Source organism: Solanum verrucosum, unplaced genomic scaffold (assembly GCF_900185275.1).
Source record: "Solanum verrucosum unplaced genomic scaffold, falcon-dt-bn FXZP01000261.1, whole genome shotgun sequence".
NCBI classification, from domain to species: domain Eukaryota; kingdom Viridiplantae; phylum Streptophyta; class Magnoliopsida; order Solanales; family Solanaceae; genus Solanum; species Solanum verrucosum.
The window spans coordinates 14,097,980-14,111,778 of record NW_026019969.1 but is presented as its reverse complement, the minus strand read 5'-3'; the positions used below and the strand labels follow the sequence as shown (position 1 = coordinate 14,111,778).

The 13,799-nt window shown below is 30.6% G+C and overlaps 1 protein-coding gene across 1 annotated transcript; it reads left to right on the top strand.

Annotated features, from left to right (window-relative positions):
• The first annotated feature begins 8,029 nt into the window (after nucleotides 1-8,029).
• On the top strand, nucleotides 8,030-12,219 carry LOC125816653 (probable receptor-like serine/threonine-protein kinase At4g34500). Its single transcript, XM_049496275.1, has 7 exons — nucleotides 8,030-8,806; nucleotides 9,718-9,822; nucleotides 9,914-10,036; nucleotides 10,452-10,622; nucleotides 10,712-10,841; nucleotides 10,981-11,190; nucleotides 11,902-12,219. Exons 1-7 carry the CDS (start codon nucleotides 8,202-8,204, stop codon nucleotides 12,019-12,021), a joined length of 1,464 nt encoding a protein of 487 aa, XP_049352232.1. The 5' UTR covers nucleotides 8,030-8,201; the 3' UTR covers nucleotides 12,022-12,219.
• The last annotated feature ends 1,580 nt before the right edge of the window (nucleotides 12,220-13,799 follow it).

The window sequence follows — 13,799 nt, the reverse complement described above, 5'->3', positions numbered from 1 at the left end:
GGGCCTAACCAGCCCTTCGAGCCGGCGCTGGTGCAGAAATAATCGATTTTGGGATCCCTATTCCCTATTTAAGTCATGGCCTAGGCTGATAATGGAAAATTACATGGTTAAACAAATATATACTAATTAAAGGGGTTGATTTATGGGTCGGATAGATTATTTAAAAGATGTATATTAATTTATTTATTTTTTAATATAAATGCCAATGGTAATTAAAAAGGGATGTGACAATTCAATTTATCATTTAATGAAAGGGAAAATGAGTTGGTTATTTCCAGCAAACCAACTCACGTCTACAAGGGCATATTTATGCAAAAAGTTGGACGACAAGGGTACGAGTGAGCCAAACTTCAAACGGGGTACATCTAGACATTTTCGAATAGTTAAGGCAAAGTATATCAATGAGCTTTTGCAAGAAATTACTAAAACACAAGGGTGTAAGAGGGAAATTATCTTTTCTTGGAGAAAAAAATTTGCAAAATTATCGAAGCTTATAATTCAAGGGAAATTAAACATACCTCTATCTAGAGTTGTCAAAAAGGGCCGGCACAAGTCTCGCAGGCCAAGGAATTTGAAGGGCTAGGACGGCCAGCACTTTATTTGGAAGGGCCTGAAAATGTTCAACCCAACCCAACCCTAGAAGGACCGAGGGCTGGGCGGGCTAGCCCTTTTTTTTCTTTTTAAACTTAAAATTTATAACATCAAGGAAATGAGAAGATTTTCAAATCAAATATGGCAAAGAATGGTGTTGTTTTAATAATACTAGCAACAAATTTAGTGTAATTAGCATGTATCTAGGATACTAGATATGCGAGATACGTGTATCTGGTGTGATGCATCCCAGATACGCGAGCGAGATAAGAGAGTGGCAAGCGAGATGGGAGGGAGATGAGGGCACGGGATTTGTCTATATATCCTAGATACATGCGAACCCATTTGGGTAGAATGTATCTAGAACAAATTAACCTAATTTTAAGTCCATATGTCATAAGATTACAAGTATATAGACGTACGAAAATTTGGTAAGATTCATAATATTACAACATAACATGCATTTAAGTAATTAGCTCATACATATACTAGTGAGATTGTTGTAAGTTACCATTAAATAAAGGGAAAATTGTATGAAATAACAAACTATTAATTCAAATTAAATGTTATAGCCATAGTTTATTTTATTTGTAATTCGCAACAAATATACCATTTTTTTGCCATCTGATTCGGTATACAATTAGCCATTTTCGGTATACAATTAGCCATTTTATACATTTCAATATAAAATGTGTTTGTGTTTGTATAAAGCGAAAGAAAAGTGTATAAACAAATACAAATACATATATTTTCGTCCTATACACTTATAATTATACAAATACAGATCTTATTATACAAATTACAATGTATAAATGAATTTATACAAAACTGAATAATTTGTATAAAATTGAATCTATCTAGCGAATTATACAAATCAAAAGCTTCATAGTAAACATAAAATTTGTTATAGAGCGCAAGTATGCAAACTATAGTTATAACATACAAATATGATTTTTATGTTTGTTATATGTGAAAGTTGCTCTTAAATAAATAATTTTGGCCCATTTTGACGGCTCTACCTCTATCCCAAATATTACATGAAATATGAAAAATAAAAGTTTATGATATGATTCGCTGTTACTATTTTGATATATTAAAATGTGAGAGGATATTTTATAATTTTATACTCCCACTCTGTGGACTTTCCGACAACATTTGAATTTGGTGAGTAAGTAATGGACACACTGTCCCAAAGGCGCCTATGTCTGTTTATTTTTTTAAAAATAATCTATTATTCAGCATTATATTAGTGTCTTATTAAACTAGACTAGAATATGTATCTTACATGGCCCTTTTTTTTTATTTCGCTTTCATCAATAAATAATTGTATTTTAAAAAATATAAACAAGAGATCTCTAATTAAAAATAAAAAAAATCTTCAATTATATGTTGACTCATATGTCAAAGGAGCGTATGTCAATGAATGCAGATATGTACAAATGTAAATTATCTGAACCTATATATGAATACTCTCACGTAGTCTGCCTCTTTTCAAAATTTGTCATTAATGTACTTTAAGGGACCGGCGCACCGACTTTCTCTCATTTGTTTGGGAATTATAAGTAATATAGGTTAATGTGAGTATATATGTTATATTATGCGAATATAATGTAAACAATTAGAATATGCGTATTAATGTGTAGAGCAATTAAACTATTTAAAGAAACAAATGAGCTTTTAAAATAAGAATCTTATGTTCTAGCATTTTTTTTTCATTATTAATCATTTTTTTATAAGAAAAAATATTTCTTATTAACTATTGTATAAATAATCAATATATAATCATTGTTTTTTCTGTATAACTAGTAACCGAGTATGTAACCAAATGATTCTAAGATTTAGTTTGGTTGGTGGTTAGAGTTATTCATATATTATAAGACATAGTTATACAAAATTAGTTATTATGTGTTAATTATGCACAAAATAATATATAAATTGACTCATAACTTATACCTATTTTTATTATGCAAAGTATAAATTAATAACTAAACACCGTGTTTAATGAGCTGAATTTTATACCTAACATCTAAGCATTTATCAACCATAATACTAATAATATTAATTTTAATATCTGAATAATTCACTCTTAATCAAATATCAAACGAGCCCTCTGTGTGATGGGTGAGTCGAACACATGACACAATCATTTTCTTGACTATACAAGAAAGATACTAATAAAAGAAAAACATTAGGTAATTACACTTTTCTCTTAATAATAACTTGAACTGGATATAAAAAAAGGAAAACAAACTAGTACATCTTGTTTACTCCTAAATAATTAATGTGTCTTTAATTTCTTTCATTGACTTTTTGGTGTACGACAACGCATGGTGGAGTAATCCATTTTTGTTTTGTTTTGAAGTGAGTAGGTGATGATATGTTATCTTCCCTCCGTTCAATAATAGTAAATAATATAGGTAATATTACTATATTATCTTTTAATTTGATTAAATTTACTGCTTTGAAAAATATGTTAGATGATAAATAGTATTTTAATAACAAGGGTAAAATAAACACAAACTGTAAATTATCTTTTGATTTTTTAAATTGGGAAAAAGCATAGATTCCCTCTTGAACTTATATTGAAAAGTCAGTTACATACTTAAACTATTATGGTGACCTATTACACATCTTTACTACTTAAAAAAAGTGAATTTATTTACTCCCTAAAACTGACGTGGCAAAATAATAAAAAACTAGCGCGTTAGAAAAAATCAAAGTAAAAAAAAATTTAAAAAATCAAAATCTTCCTTCTCCTCCTATTACCGTTTTTAAAAAAGAATTAAAAAATCAAAATCTTTTTTCCCCTCTCATCACAACTTTTTTTTTTTCATCACAACCTCAAAGATTCACAACGATGAGAGTGTAGTACTGGTGTTGTTGGTTGTTCAGATCTGGAAGTGTGAAGCTCTTGAACTTCATCGGAGCCATGACTGAAGCTTTGAGCTCGTCGACACACCAACAAAAGAAATCAAATGAATAAAATCGCAAAGGGATAAGGTAATGAGGTCTGTTTTGGTGTTTTCTGGTGATTGATTTGAATTTTGAGTGGCTATTATGTGGTGGTTTAAGTGATTGTGTTGGTGACTAATGGTTCGTCGGAAAAGAAGAACGAATGGAGTTGTGAAGGTAGGCTTGTGGTGGTGATGGGTTGGTTGTTCTTCATCGGAGAAGACAAAGAAAATTGTGATATAAATCAAATGAATGATTTTTACGATATGATTAGAGATAAAGTGGGTGAATTTAGTGATAAAGAAGATATAATTATTAGAAATTTTCAATAACTAATTAGAGATTAATTAGTGAAAAATAGAGCTAACAAAAAAAAAATTAATTAATAAAGAAAAGAAAACAAAAAGAATATTAAAAAATTATAAAATCTGACGTGGCGCTAATGTAGTGCTTATGTGACAGCGAGTGTAATACACATGCTGTGAGAGTGGTATTACGCGTCTCAAGGTGGTATTAAATTCAGTTTTAAATAGTAAAGATGTGTAATAGGTCGTCATAATAGTTTAAGCGTGTAACTGACTTTTTGGGACAAGTTAAGGGGGGAATTTATGCCTTTTCCCTTTTTAAATTAGATAAGTATTATTAAACAACTATTTTTAGTATAATAACAACTATTGTTGGATGGATGGAGTATAAGAAAATTTAAGAGCCATTTGATCATAAATCAAAAAAATTATTAACTCTGTTCATTTTTTTTTATTTACTATTTTTAAAAAATCATTTATTTGTCATTTTTCACATATCAAGAAAATACAATTATCTCTTTCATGTCTTATCTTTTATATGAGTAATATTGATTTTTCAAATCATTTTTTTAGATCTAGTACTAGACATTATTTAATAATGATAATGTGGTAAAATAATTATGTCAATCATTATTTTCTTAATGAATGTGTCAAATCCAATTATGACAATTAAAAGTATATAGTGAGAGTATATATTTACAGCTTTAAGTAGATGATTTTTTACTTTATTTAAAAGTTAGTATTTGATAATCAAAATTTAAATTCACTGGAGTTGTATTTCAAAATTATACGTCTGTTTTCTAACTCAACTTTTACTTTTGAAAATGTATTTAAATACATCCACGTATAAATATCATTTCAAATGTTCTTCTTAAAAAATATAATCAAACACAACTCTATCTTTAGCGTCTTACAAAAATCAATAACCAAATGTAAAGTTAGAATCCATAAAATAGGACGTATAAAATGGTACTATATTAAATTGTTCTGGAATTATTATTTTTATTAAAACATAGGACAAATAAATATTTTTACTAACTAACATGCTAATTTATGAAAGGGAAAAATTATGATTCCTCTTAATTGTTGACTGAATTCTCACATGGCATGTTAACCAGGTAATAGTAATCTTACTAAATAATTAAATAATACATGTGTGCATCAACAGTGTCATTTTACCTACTTCACCAAACTTGTTTCAATCTTAAGATGTCTGTGAAGGTGAAAGTGAAGGGAGAATGAGTAAATAGAATTTTAATTCTTGTTTAAGCTATATGTTTAATGATAATTGAAAATATTAACACCAGAATTAGGTGGAGAGTTGACATCATATATCACAGTTTATGTTATGATTGTGTTATACGTGAAGCAGTCTTATCTCTATTTTAATTTTTTTATACCAATAAAATTGATTTTAAAAAAAATATGAAGAGAAGATTGCATAAATATATATGACACAGTCTGAATTTCAAAATTCTATACACGAAAATCTTAAGTTTTTAACAAAATTTACATGTTTACAAAATACGAAAAAAGTATTTATAATCGCAATAATTAACTACTTAAAATACTTTAAAAAACATACTATAAGATTAAATTTTAATATCGCTAGTTTAAATAATTTGGACAATAATTAGCCACATCCCCCAAACCAAAAAAAAATTAGAAAATTAAAAATCAGCAATAAGATGGTTGGCTGGTTGGACGGATTGGTTGTGCGACTGTGTGTCGGTCCGGAGAATACTAACTTTTGAACAATTTCTTAAAACAAAAAAAGTGGCAGAATTATTTTTATAGGTCATTTTTATATATAAAAAATTAATTATAATTATTTTTTCACGAGAAATCTTTATTTTTATACATAAGAGCTTTTAATTATTTTTTTAAGTGGTCAAGAAATTTCCTTTCCTAAAAAAAAGGCTTAATATATTGATATTCTCTTGAAGTTATTAGTAAATTCATTTAAAAATCCAAATCATAACTTGTTCCAATTGAGCAACTGAACACATCATAAACTATTCTTATTAAACACTTTCATTTCAAATTTTCAAAAAGCTTTTACTCGATCTTAAGCGTCTACTAAAAATCAGGTTAACTATATAAAATATGTCATCCTCTTTAATTACACGCATGAAACTCAATTGGGGCATCATAGTTTTACAACTTATTTGGGTTAACAAATATAATTAAAGACGGTGACATATTTTAAGTGATTAACTTATATAATGATCACATGAAAACACACGTGAAAATATTTCGAAATTTGAACTAAAATATCTAATAAAATTTACTGATATTTTTAAATACGACCAATGTATTAAGCCCAAAAAAATGAATAGTTTTCAATAATAGCTTGAGCCTGGTGCCCTGGTTCTACATTTGGTTGTTGCCTTCAAACTTTGCTTACTCAACACTCAAAGGAAGCTTTTCCCAAAAAATAAAAGACAAAAGCACATCGATCACAATCTACCAATATTGATTGACAATAATATACATCATGAATAATTGAGAAGACATGAGTTGATAAATCTCTCTTTTGCATTTATTTAATTTATTAATTTTACTTAATAGAATAAATGAAATTAATAAGAGTAGCTTAAAGACACCTATTATAATAAGCTATCACTTTATATTTTTTTTAGCTACAATGCTTGATATAGAAAACTATCATCTATATTTTACTTGATTTAATACTCTCTTTTAAAAAAATCCTATTAGGATTTTGTTTTATTATGTAGTTACTTATGATAAATATAATATTGAAAAAAAATTCTCTCTTAATTTATTAAAATAAATAAATAAGAAAGATGTATTTTTTTTTATAACAATCAAATAAAATAGAATTGACAGAGTACATGTTGATAAATTATGATAACCATCACGAAAATTTCTAGGGGGTATTAAAACAGTTAATGAAATAGAAGTAACTAATCAAATTTCCATCTTAATTTATTAAAATGAATAAATAAGAATAATATTTATTTTTGTATAGCAGTCAAATAAAATTGAATTGACAGAGTACATATTGGTAGATTATGATAACCAATACGAGAACAGTTAAGGAAACAGAAACAACAAATAAGATAATGTGATAACTAAAGTAAAAGAGCAACAAAAATAACATGTACAATGCATCAAACATATTAAGCAGTAAAACAAAATGCCATTCAATTACCTACCAACTTTCATATTATGATAAGCAATTCAACTAATATTACTATAAAAATAATAATAATTTATTTAAATCCAAAAAGTACCATATCATCAGCTTCAAAAAAATTGAGATGAGTTAAGCAATCAATTTAAATGGATATAATAATAATATCGAATGATCAAATAAAATAAAACTGATAGTTAATTTTAGTATAACCATTAAACAAAATAGAATTGACGGAGTACATATTGGTAGATTATGATAACCAACACGAGAATTTTTAGAGGTATTAAACCGTTAATAAAACAGAAGCAATAAATAAATTCTTTCTCTTAATTTGTTAAAATAAATAAATAAGAAAAAAATGTTTTCTTAATATAACATTCAACTAAAAAATAGAATTGATAAAGTATATCTTGGTAAATTGTGATAACCAATATGAGAATTTTCAGCGGTATCAAAGCAGTCAATGAACAGAAACAACAAATAAAATAGTGTGATAACTAAAATAAAAGAACAACAGAAATAACATATACAATACATTAGCTATATTTTACACTTACTATATAACAAAACAATACCCAATTACCTACCAACGTTCCTACTAAATAAATAATTCAACTAACAATTCTATAAATAACAATTGTTTAGTTAAATTCAAAAAGCACAACATGATCAGCTCCAAAACTTTTTAAGATGAAAAAGATCAATTCCCAGGGTCCCCATTAAGCAATTAATGTAAATGGATATAATAATTGTAATATAGATTAATATGGCTATTTCATTCTTAATCAAAAGGTCTCGAGTGAGAGTCTTGAGTATGGAGAAATTTTTATTGATAACGTCACTTCTGAATGGGTCTTGCAATGAACGATTCAAATTTAATCGGGTGCTAAAAAAACCAAAAAAACATATACTAATGATGTCATAAAAATCAAAAGGACGAAAGCGTCATTTCATCTACTCAAACGGTCTCTATGTCCCTTTAGGTCCCCACTCTCTACACAAATGGCAATTCCTTAAAAACATTTCTCTATACTATGCTCCTCTCCCTATCGCCTATGGCCAAATAACCTCTTCTGTGCTTCTCTCTCATCGACATTCTTTCTCTCTCTAAAATGCCATCTCCATATTGATCAGCTCATTAATCTCCGGTACTCTTTGTGGTGTCCCGTCTTACTCCATTGTAGTCGGAAACAATGGCGGTTTCCGGCGAGAATCACAGTTCCGGGAATTCACTCTCCAGTTTTTTCACTTCACGAACTCCTATTTTAGGTCTTCAGCTCTATGTCGTAGTTGCCGCTACCGTTATCATTATGGTTGTCGTGCTTTTTCTCATCTTTCTACTTATCAGGCTAAATCGAAGCTCGAAACGACGTCGCAGTGGAGGTAAGAAGAGTGTCGGGTTGTTACCTTTGGTAGCTGATGTGATTCGCGACAGTAGAACAACCGATCTCAATGCGATTGGTAAAGTGAATCATTTATCGAAAAAGGAGGATGAGACTATTGCGATTCTCCGAAAAGAAGCTCAGGAAGTGATCGAGATTGAGTCTGATGGTATAAAAGGAAGTTCAGGGAGTAATGAGTCAAGTACAAGCCGGAGTGATACATCGTCGGCGATCTCTGGTTCAACCGAGTCGACGAATATTGGGTGGGGCCGTTGGTACAGTTTGAAAGAACTGGAGATGGCGACCAAAGGATTTCGTGCCGAGAATGTGATCGGTGAAGGTGGATACGGTGTCGTATTTCGTGGAGTCTTACAAGATGGTTCAGTAGTAGCTGTCAAGAAGCTTCTAAACAACAAGTGGGTACTTATTATTTAATTCTTCATGTTCTTGCATAATTTTATTTAAATATATGAAATCCAATTTAAGTAGACCAAAGTAAGTGTTTACGACAATAACATGTCCGGTGAAATCCATCAAAATGAGGTGTGGAGGTAGAGTTTATGCAATTCTTACCACTACTTTTTTTTCTTTTTATTTACTGATTTGATTTGCTTGAGCCGGAACTTCTTTTGGAAATATGTCTCTGTTTCATTGTTCCATTTCAATTTTTTTATCTTCTCTTCCCTTTGTAGCTGTTTGTTTGAGTTGATTAGCTGGTGTAGTGTCTACATCTTGTTTGTTTTCAGCTTAATTTTCTTGGAAAAAGAATCCAATCTTCTCAGATCTGGATTTATGTGATTATTTTTCTCTTTTTGGGTCAAAGTACAATATTTGTTACTCCATAGAAAAAGAAAGTAAACGTTACTTTTGTTTTTTATCTTCTCTTTTACTTTTTCTTCATTCCTTTTTGTTCTTTTTTATCCTGGAACTATTTCTCTCTTTTCTTTTTTCCTTTTTTTTTTCTTTCTTTTGTACCAGCCTAATTATGTTCTTTGCTAAAATCTAGACATAAGGTTGAGTAATTATGCTCAGTAATGACAACTTCCATTTAAGCCAATCTTTATTAGCCGTAATGATGGTTGGTAACAGTACAACTGTAAATGGAGTTATGCTCACTGTCATGATCTAAGTTATTGCATTACACAAACATCAGGCAGAGAAGGACGGGTAGTGTAATCTCATAAGTGAAGCCTGGGAAGGGTAGTGTATACACAGACCTTATTACGTGGATGGGGTGTTCAAGGTTTACTATTTTTAGAATTTTCCTCCCTGAAAGTTTCTACTTTGAACCCTTGTTGTTCATGCACTATGACTTGATTGTATACAGGGGTCAGGCAGAGAAGGAGTTCAGGGTGGAAGTTGAGGCCATTGGCAAAGTGAGACACAAAAACCTTGCGGGTCTTCTTGGTTATTGTTCAGAAGGTGTTCATAGGTAATTCATTACAGTTAATATTCACAAACATGTGGAAAATTCTTGTCTCTGTTTACAAATACATCTGTTAAATCATTTACTGACTGTCCAGGATACTAGTGTATGAGTACATTGACAATGGCAATTTGGAGCAATGGCTACACGGTGATGTAGGGTCTGTTAGTCCTCTAACCTGGGAGATTAGACTGAGAATTGCAATTGGAACTGCTCGAGGGTGAGGCTTCTACATTTTGTTTTTTCACTACATGATATGTATCTTAGTCCTTGCCATGAACGGAAATTGCTGTGACCTTGAAGCATGATCTTTTATGTGTGCACTTTCTTTGGTAATTACCAAGACAATCTTCTCCCTTTGCTCCAATGTTGATTGACAGTGTAAACCCATGGTTATAGGAAGCGTTGTATCTCCTAACAATTCATACATATCTTTTACAACGTTTGTGACTTAAGTTTGACATGTGTGCTAAAGAATAGTTTAAGTGCACATGTTCACATTCAACCCTGATTTTGAAATCTATGGGTTGCATATTTTTCCGTGTGCAAAAAAAGAAAGAGATACACATCTTTAGTGCATGCATGACTTAATTTTTCCTATCTCATTCGACATCATTACTTTTTTGTTTGGACAGACTTGCCTATTTGCACGAAGGTTTGGAACCCAAAGTTGTGCATCGTGATGTTAAATCAAGTAATATTCTGTTGGATAGGAAGTGGAATCCAAAAGTATCAGATTTTGGACTTGCCAAGCTTTTAGGACCTGAGAAAAGCTATGTGACTACCCGTGTTATGGGGACTTTTGGGTGTGCCCTTTCTCTAATCTTTCCAAACTTTTATAAGCAAGTACTAAGTGGATTATTAGTGCTAATTATGGATGATGATATTGCCACAGATATGTTTCGCCTGACTATGCCAGCACTGGTATGCTTAATGAGGGGAGCGACGTGTATAGCTTTGGTGTTATGCTCATGGAGATTATTACTGGAAGAAGTCCCGTTGACTATTCAAGACCGCCTGGGGAGGTAAGAACATATTTTCCCTTGTCATTTCTGCTCCCACTGCCAAAAATATATATAAAAAATAAAAGGAGTTAAAAGAAGACCAGTTACATTCTGAAAGATCTTGTGGCATTATCTTGACATCATTACAAAAAAATTGCAGATGAACTTGGTCGATTGGTTTAAAGGAATGGTATCAAATCGACGTGGTGAAGAATTGGTCGACCCATTAATTGAAGTCCATCCTCCTCCTAGATCCCTAAAGCGGGTTTTGTTGGTCTGCCTCCGTTGCATAGATATGGATGCCAACAAGCGGCCAAAGATGGGTCAAATAGTACATATGCTAGAGGCTGATGAATTTCCTTTCCGTTCAGTAAGCCATCTCACCTAGTGGCCTTTGACTGACTGAAATTTTTTATCTCCTATATGTGTTTTCAGTTACTAGTCTTCATTTGACCACTGATTTTGGTTGACATATAATTCTCATTCACTTGCCACTGGCCCTTGGATTTCTCAGTTATAGAAGAAATGCTCATTCATTTGTATCAATTAGTTGTTTCTATTAGCATGTGCTCAATCTGCTTGTCAAAGCATAATATATGTCATAAGTTTTTGAACATGGACTAATGATAAAGGGCATTACAACTTATTCATCCAGACTGTCCAATTGCTGAAATTGGCTTTCTTCCCTTTTACTGCTTGCAATCACTGAAGTAGAGTAACCCTTAAAATCAGATTGGTTTGGTGGTATGCCTTCTGTCCTTTTCCCAGTCAGTTAGTATTAGAGTGGTGGGTGCAACCAACTTCATATCAGTATGTTCACTTTACTCAACTTATCTTGAAACATTACTAGAGTACCAGACAATAGTGTGTATCTGCACTCGGACATTTCATGTTTCTTTGGTATGAATCATTTTTCACTTTACATTGAATACAACATATACATTTACAATAGCTTGGTTTTGACTTGTTTTTTGCAAGGGTGGTGGGGAAGAGAAAATTAGCTCGTTATTTATTTGATTCACGCCTATTGGGTTCATATGGTGTAGTGAACTATTTTTCCCTTTGTAATTTGTTTTTGCAGGAACCTCGACTAGTCCAGGAAAAAGATCTTCTAAATCCATGTTCAGCCGGTACCAATAGACTTCAACTAGCTACTAAGGACTGCGCAGGTGATGATGAACAGAAACCTAGAGGGAGATGAAGAGTTATATACAGGAATATTTTAGTATGTATATTCTTTTGAATCATTTCCGCTCAGTCCAGTTTATTGTCTCCTACAGTATTAATTTGTGCCTATGTAGGCTCTATATCTTGGTCAAGTTTTGTATATAAACATAGTTAAACTACTCAATGTCCTCAGGAAAAACACTTGCATTATCTATCTTAGTTATTTACAAACTACTTAGTTTACTTGAGAAATGCAGAATATTAGATTTTGAGAAAGATTTTACCAACTTAATTTTAGCCTGTGTTTCATGCCTGATCGGTGCTTCTTGTTGTAATGAATGTAGTCATGACTTGGGAAATTTCAAGTATTAAGGCTCCCTGGTGTTAAGTTCCTCATTCACGAGGACTAAATGGGAAACTTTGGGTCCATATTTATTAGCACATTTAATTTTTGTTTACTCTCGTTTTCGACGCGTCATAACTTAAGAGATCATTTCCACATTTTTTCTGTGAGGCTTTACATTTGACATTCATTGGAATTGTTTCTTCGAATTTCAAATGGGTGCTTTTATGGATGGCCATTTATATTCTACTTTATTTACTTTTTGATGAAGGTTATTTATATTTTACTTTATTTATATTGAAGTTATTAAATTAATTTATGTATGAAAAATTCACTCAATTTTGTTTACGTATCATAGGAAGTCGGTAAGCACTAGAACTAGGGGGTACAAAACAGAATCAAATTGAAAAAAAATCTGACTAATGATTTTGTTTGACTTGGTTTGATATTGCAAAAAAAATTCGACTATATTTGGATTGGTTTGGTTTTAACTAAACATAATCAACCTGAGACCAAACCAACCTGACATTATATATATAATTTTTAAAATTTATTTTATACATAAAAGTATTTACTTTGATGTAATTTCTAAATATTACTTATACGTTTTCATAATTTTTATCTTTTAACATATTTTTCAAGTTTTTTGAGATTAGAAATTTTGAATGGTCCAATAAAGGTTATATAGTCCATTGATATTAGTAACTCTATGAATACTTTATCGGAAAAATTCAAAAATCCAAAAAAAATCGAGGTTTATTAGTTTGGTTTGATTTAAAAATTTAACACAAATGGTTTAGTTTGGTTTGGTATTTGAAAAACCCGAACCAACCTGAGGTTGAAAAATCTGAAAGAACCCGAGTTTTCTTAGTTTGGTTTATAAAATTAAAAATAAAAACCCGAACCAACCCAGGTTGAAAAACCCTGAGTTTTCTTAATTTGGTTTGATTTATAAAATTAAAAATTTGACACAAATAATTTGATTTGATATTTGAAAAACCGAACCAACCCGGTCATATACCCCTAACTAGAACTATTTTATAACCACAAAGTTATTTATAAGATTAACCCCACAAATGAAGGGATTTTAAAGAAGATGATTCTGGGAGAAACATTTAAAATGATTGAAGCGGTATGATTAAAATTGAAAAATAACCAAATGCGTTAAGTTTCCTAAATTGCTTATACTTTTTTCGTGACAATTTTTCCTGCACACTTTGCCTAAGAACAGTAGTATTCTGAATGAACCATAATAGCATAGAGTAAAAATACATTTCTACTAACTTACTAATTTAACATGTATTTATTGATTTGATATAAATATCACACATAAATAATTATGTGTCTATCTTTCATAGTATAGCCTTTTAATTGGCATCTATCACAGTTTCTAACATTTACCTGCAAAACAAAGAAACTAACTAGCGTTTAGTAACAAAATTCGGGAGTAAATTTTAAAAATTTATATT

Bases quoted from the DNA above. Each gene is read 5' to 3' on its own strand.
- LOC125816653 (XM_049496275.1), top strand. From the start codon at position 8,202: ATGGCGGTTTCCGGCGAGAATCACAGTTCCGGGAATTCACTCTCCAGT. The intron at 10,037-10,451 runs GTGAGGCTTCTA...TTGTTTGGACAG, and splicing joins GCAATTGGAACTGCTCGAGG to ACTTGCCTATTTGCACGAAG. The intron at 10,623-10,711 runs GTGTGCCCTTTC...ATATTGCCACAG, and splicing joins CGTGTTATGGGGACTTTTGG to ATATGTTTCGCCTGACTATG.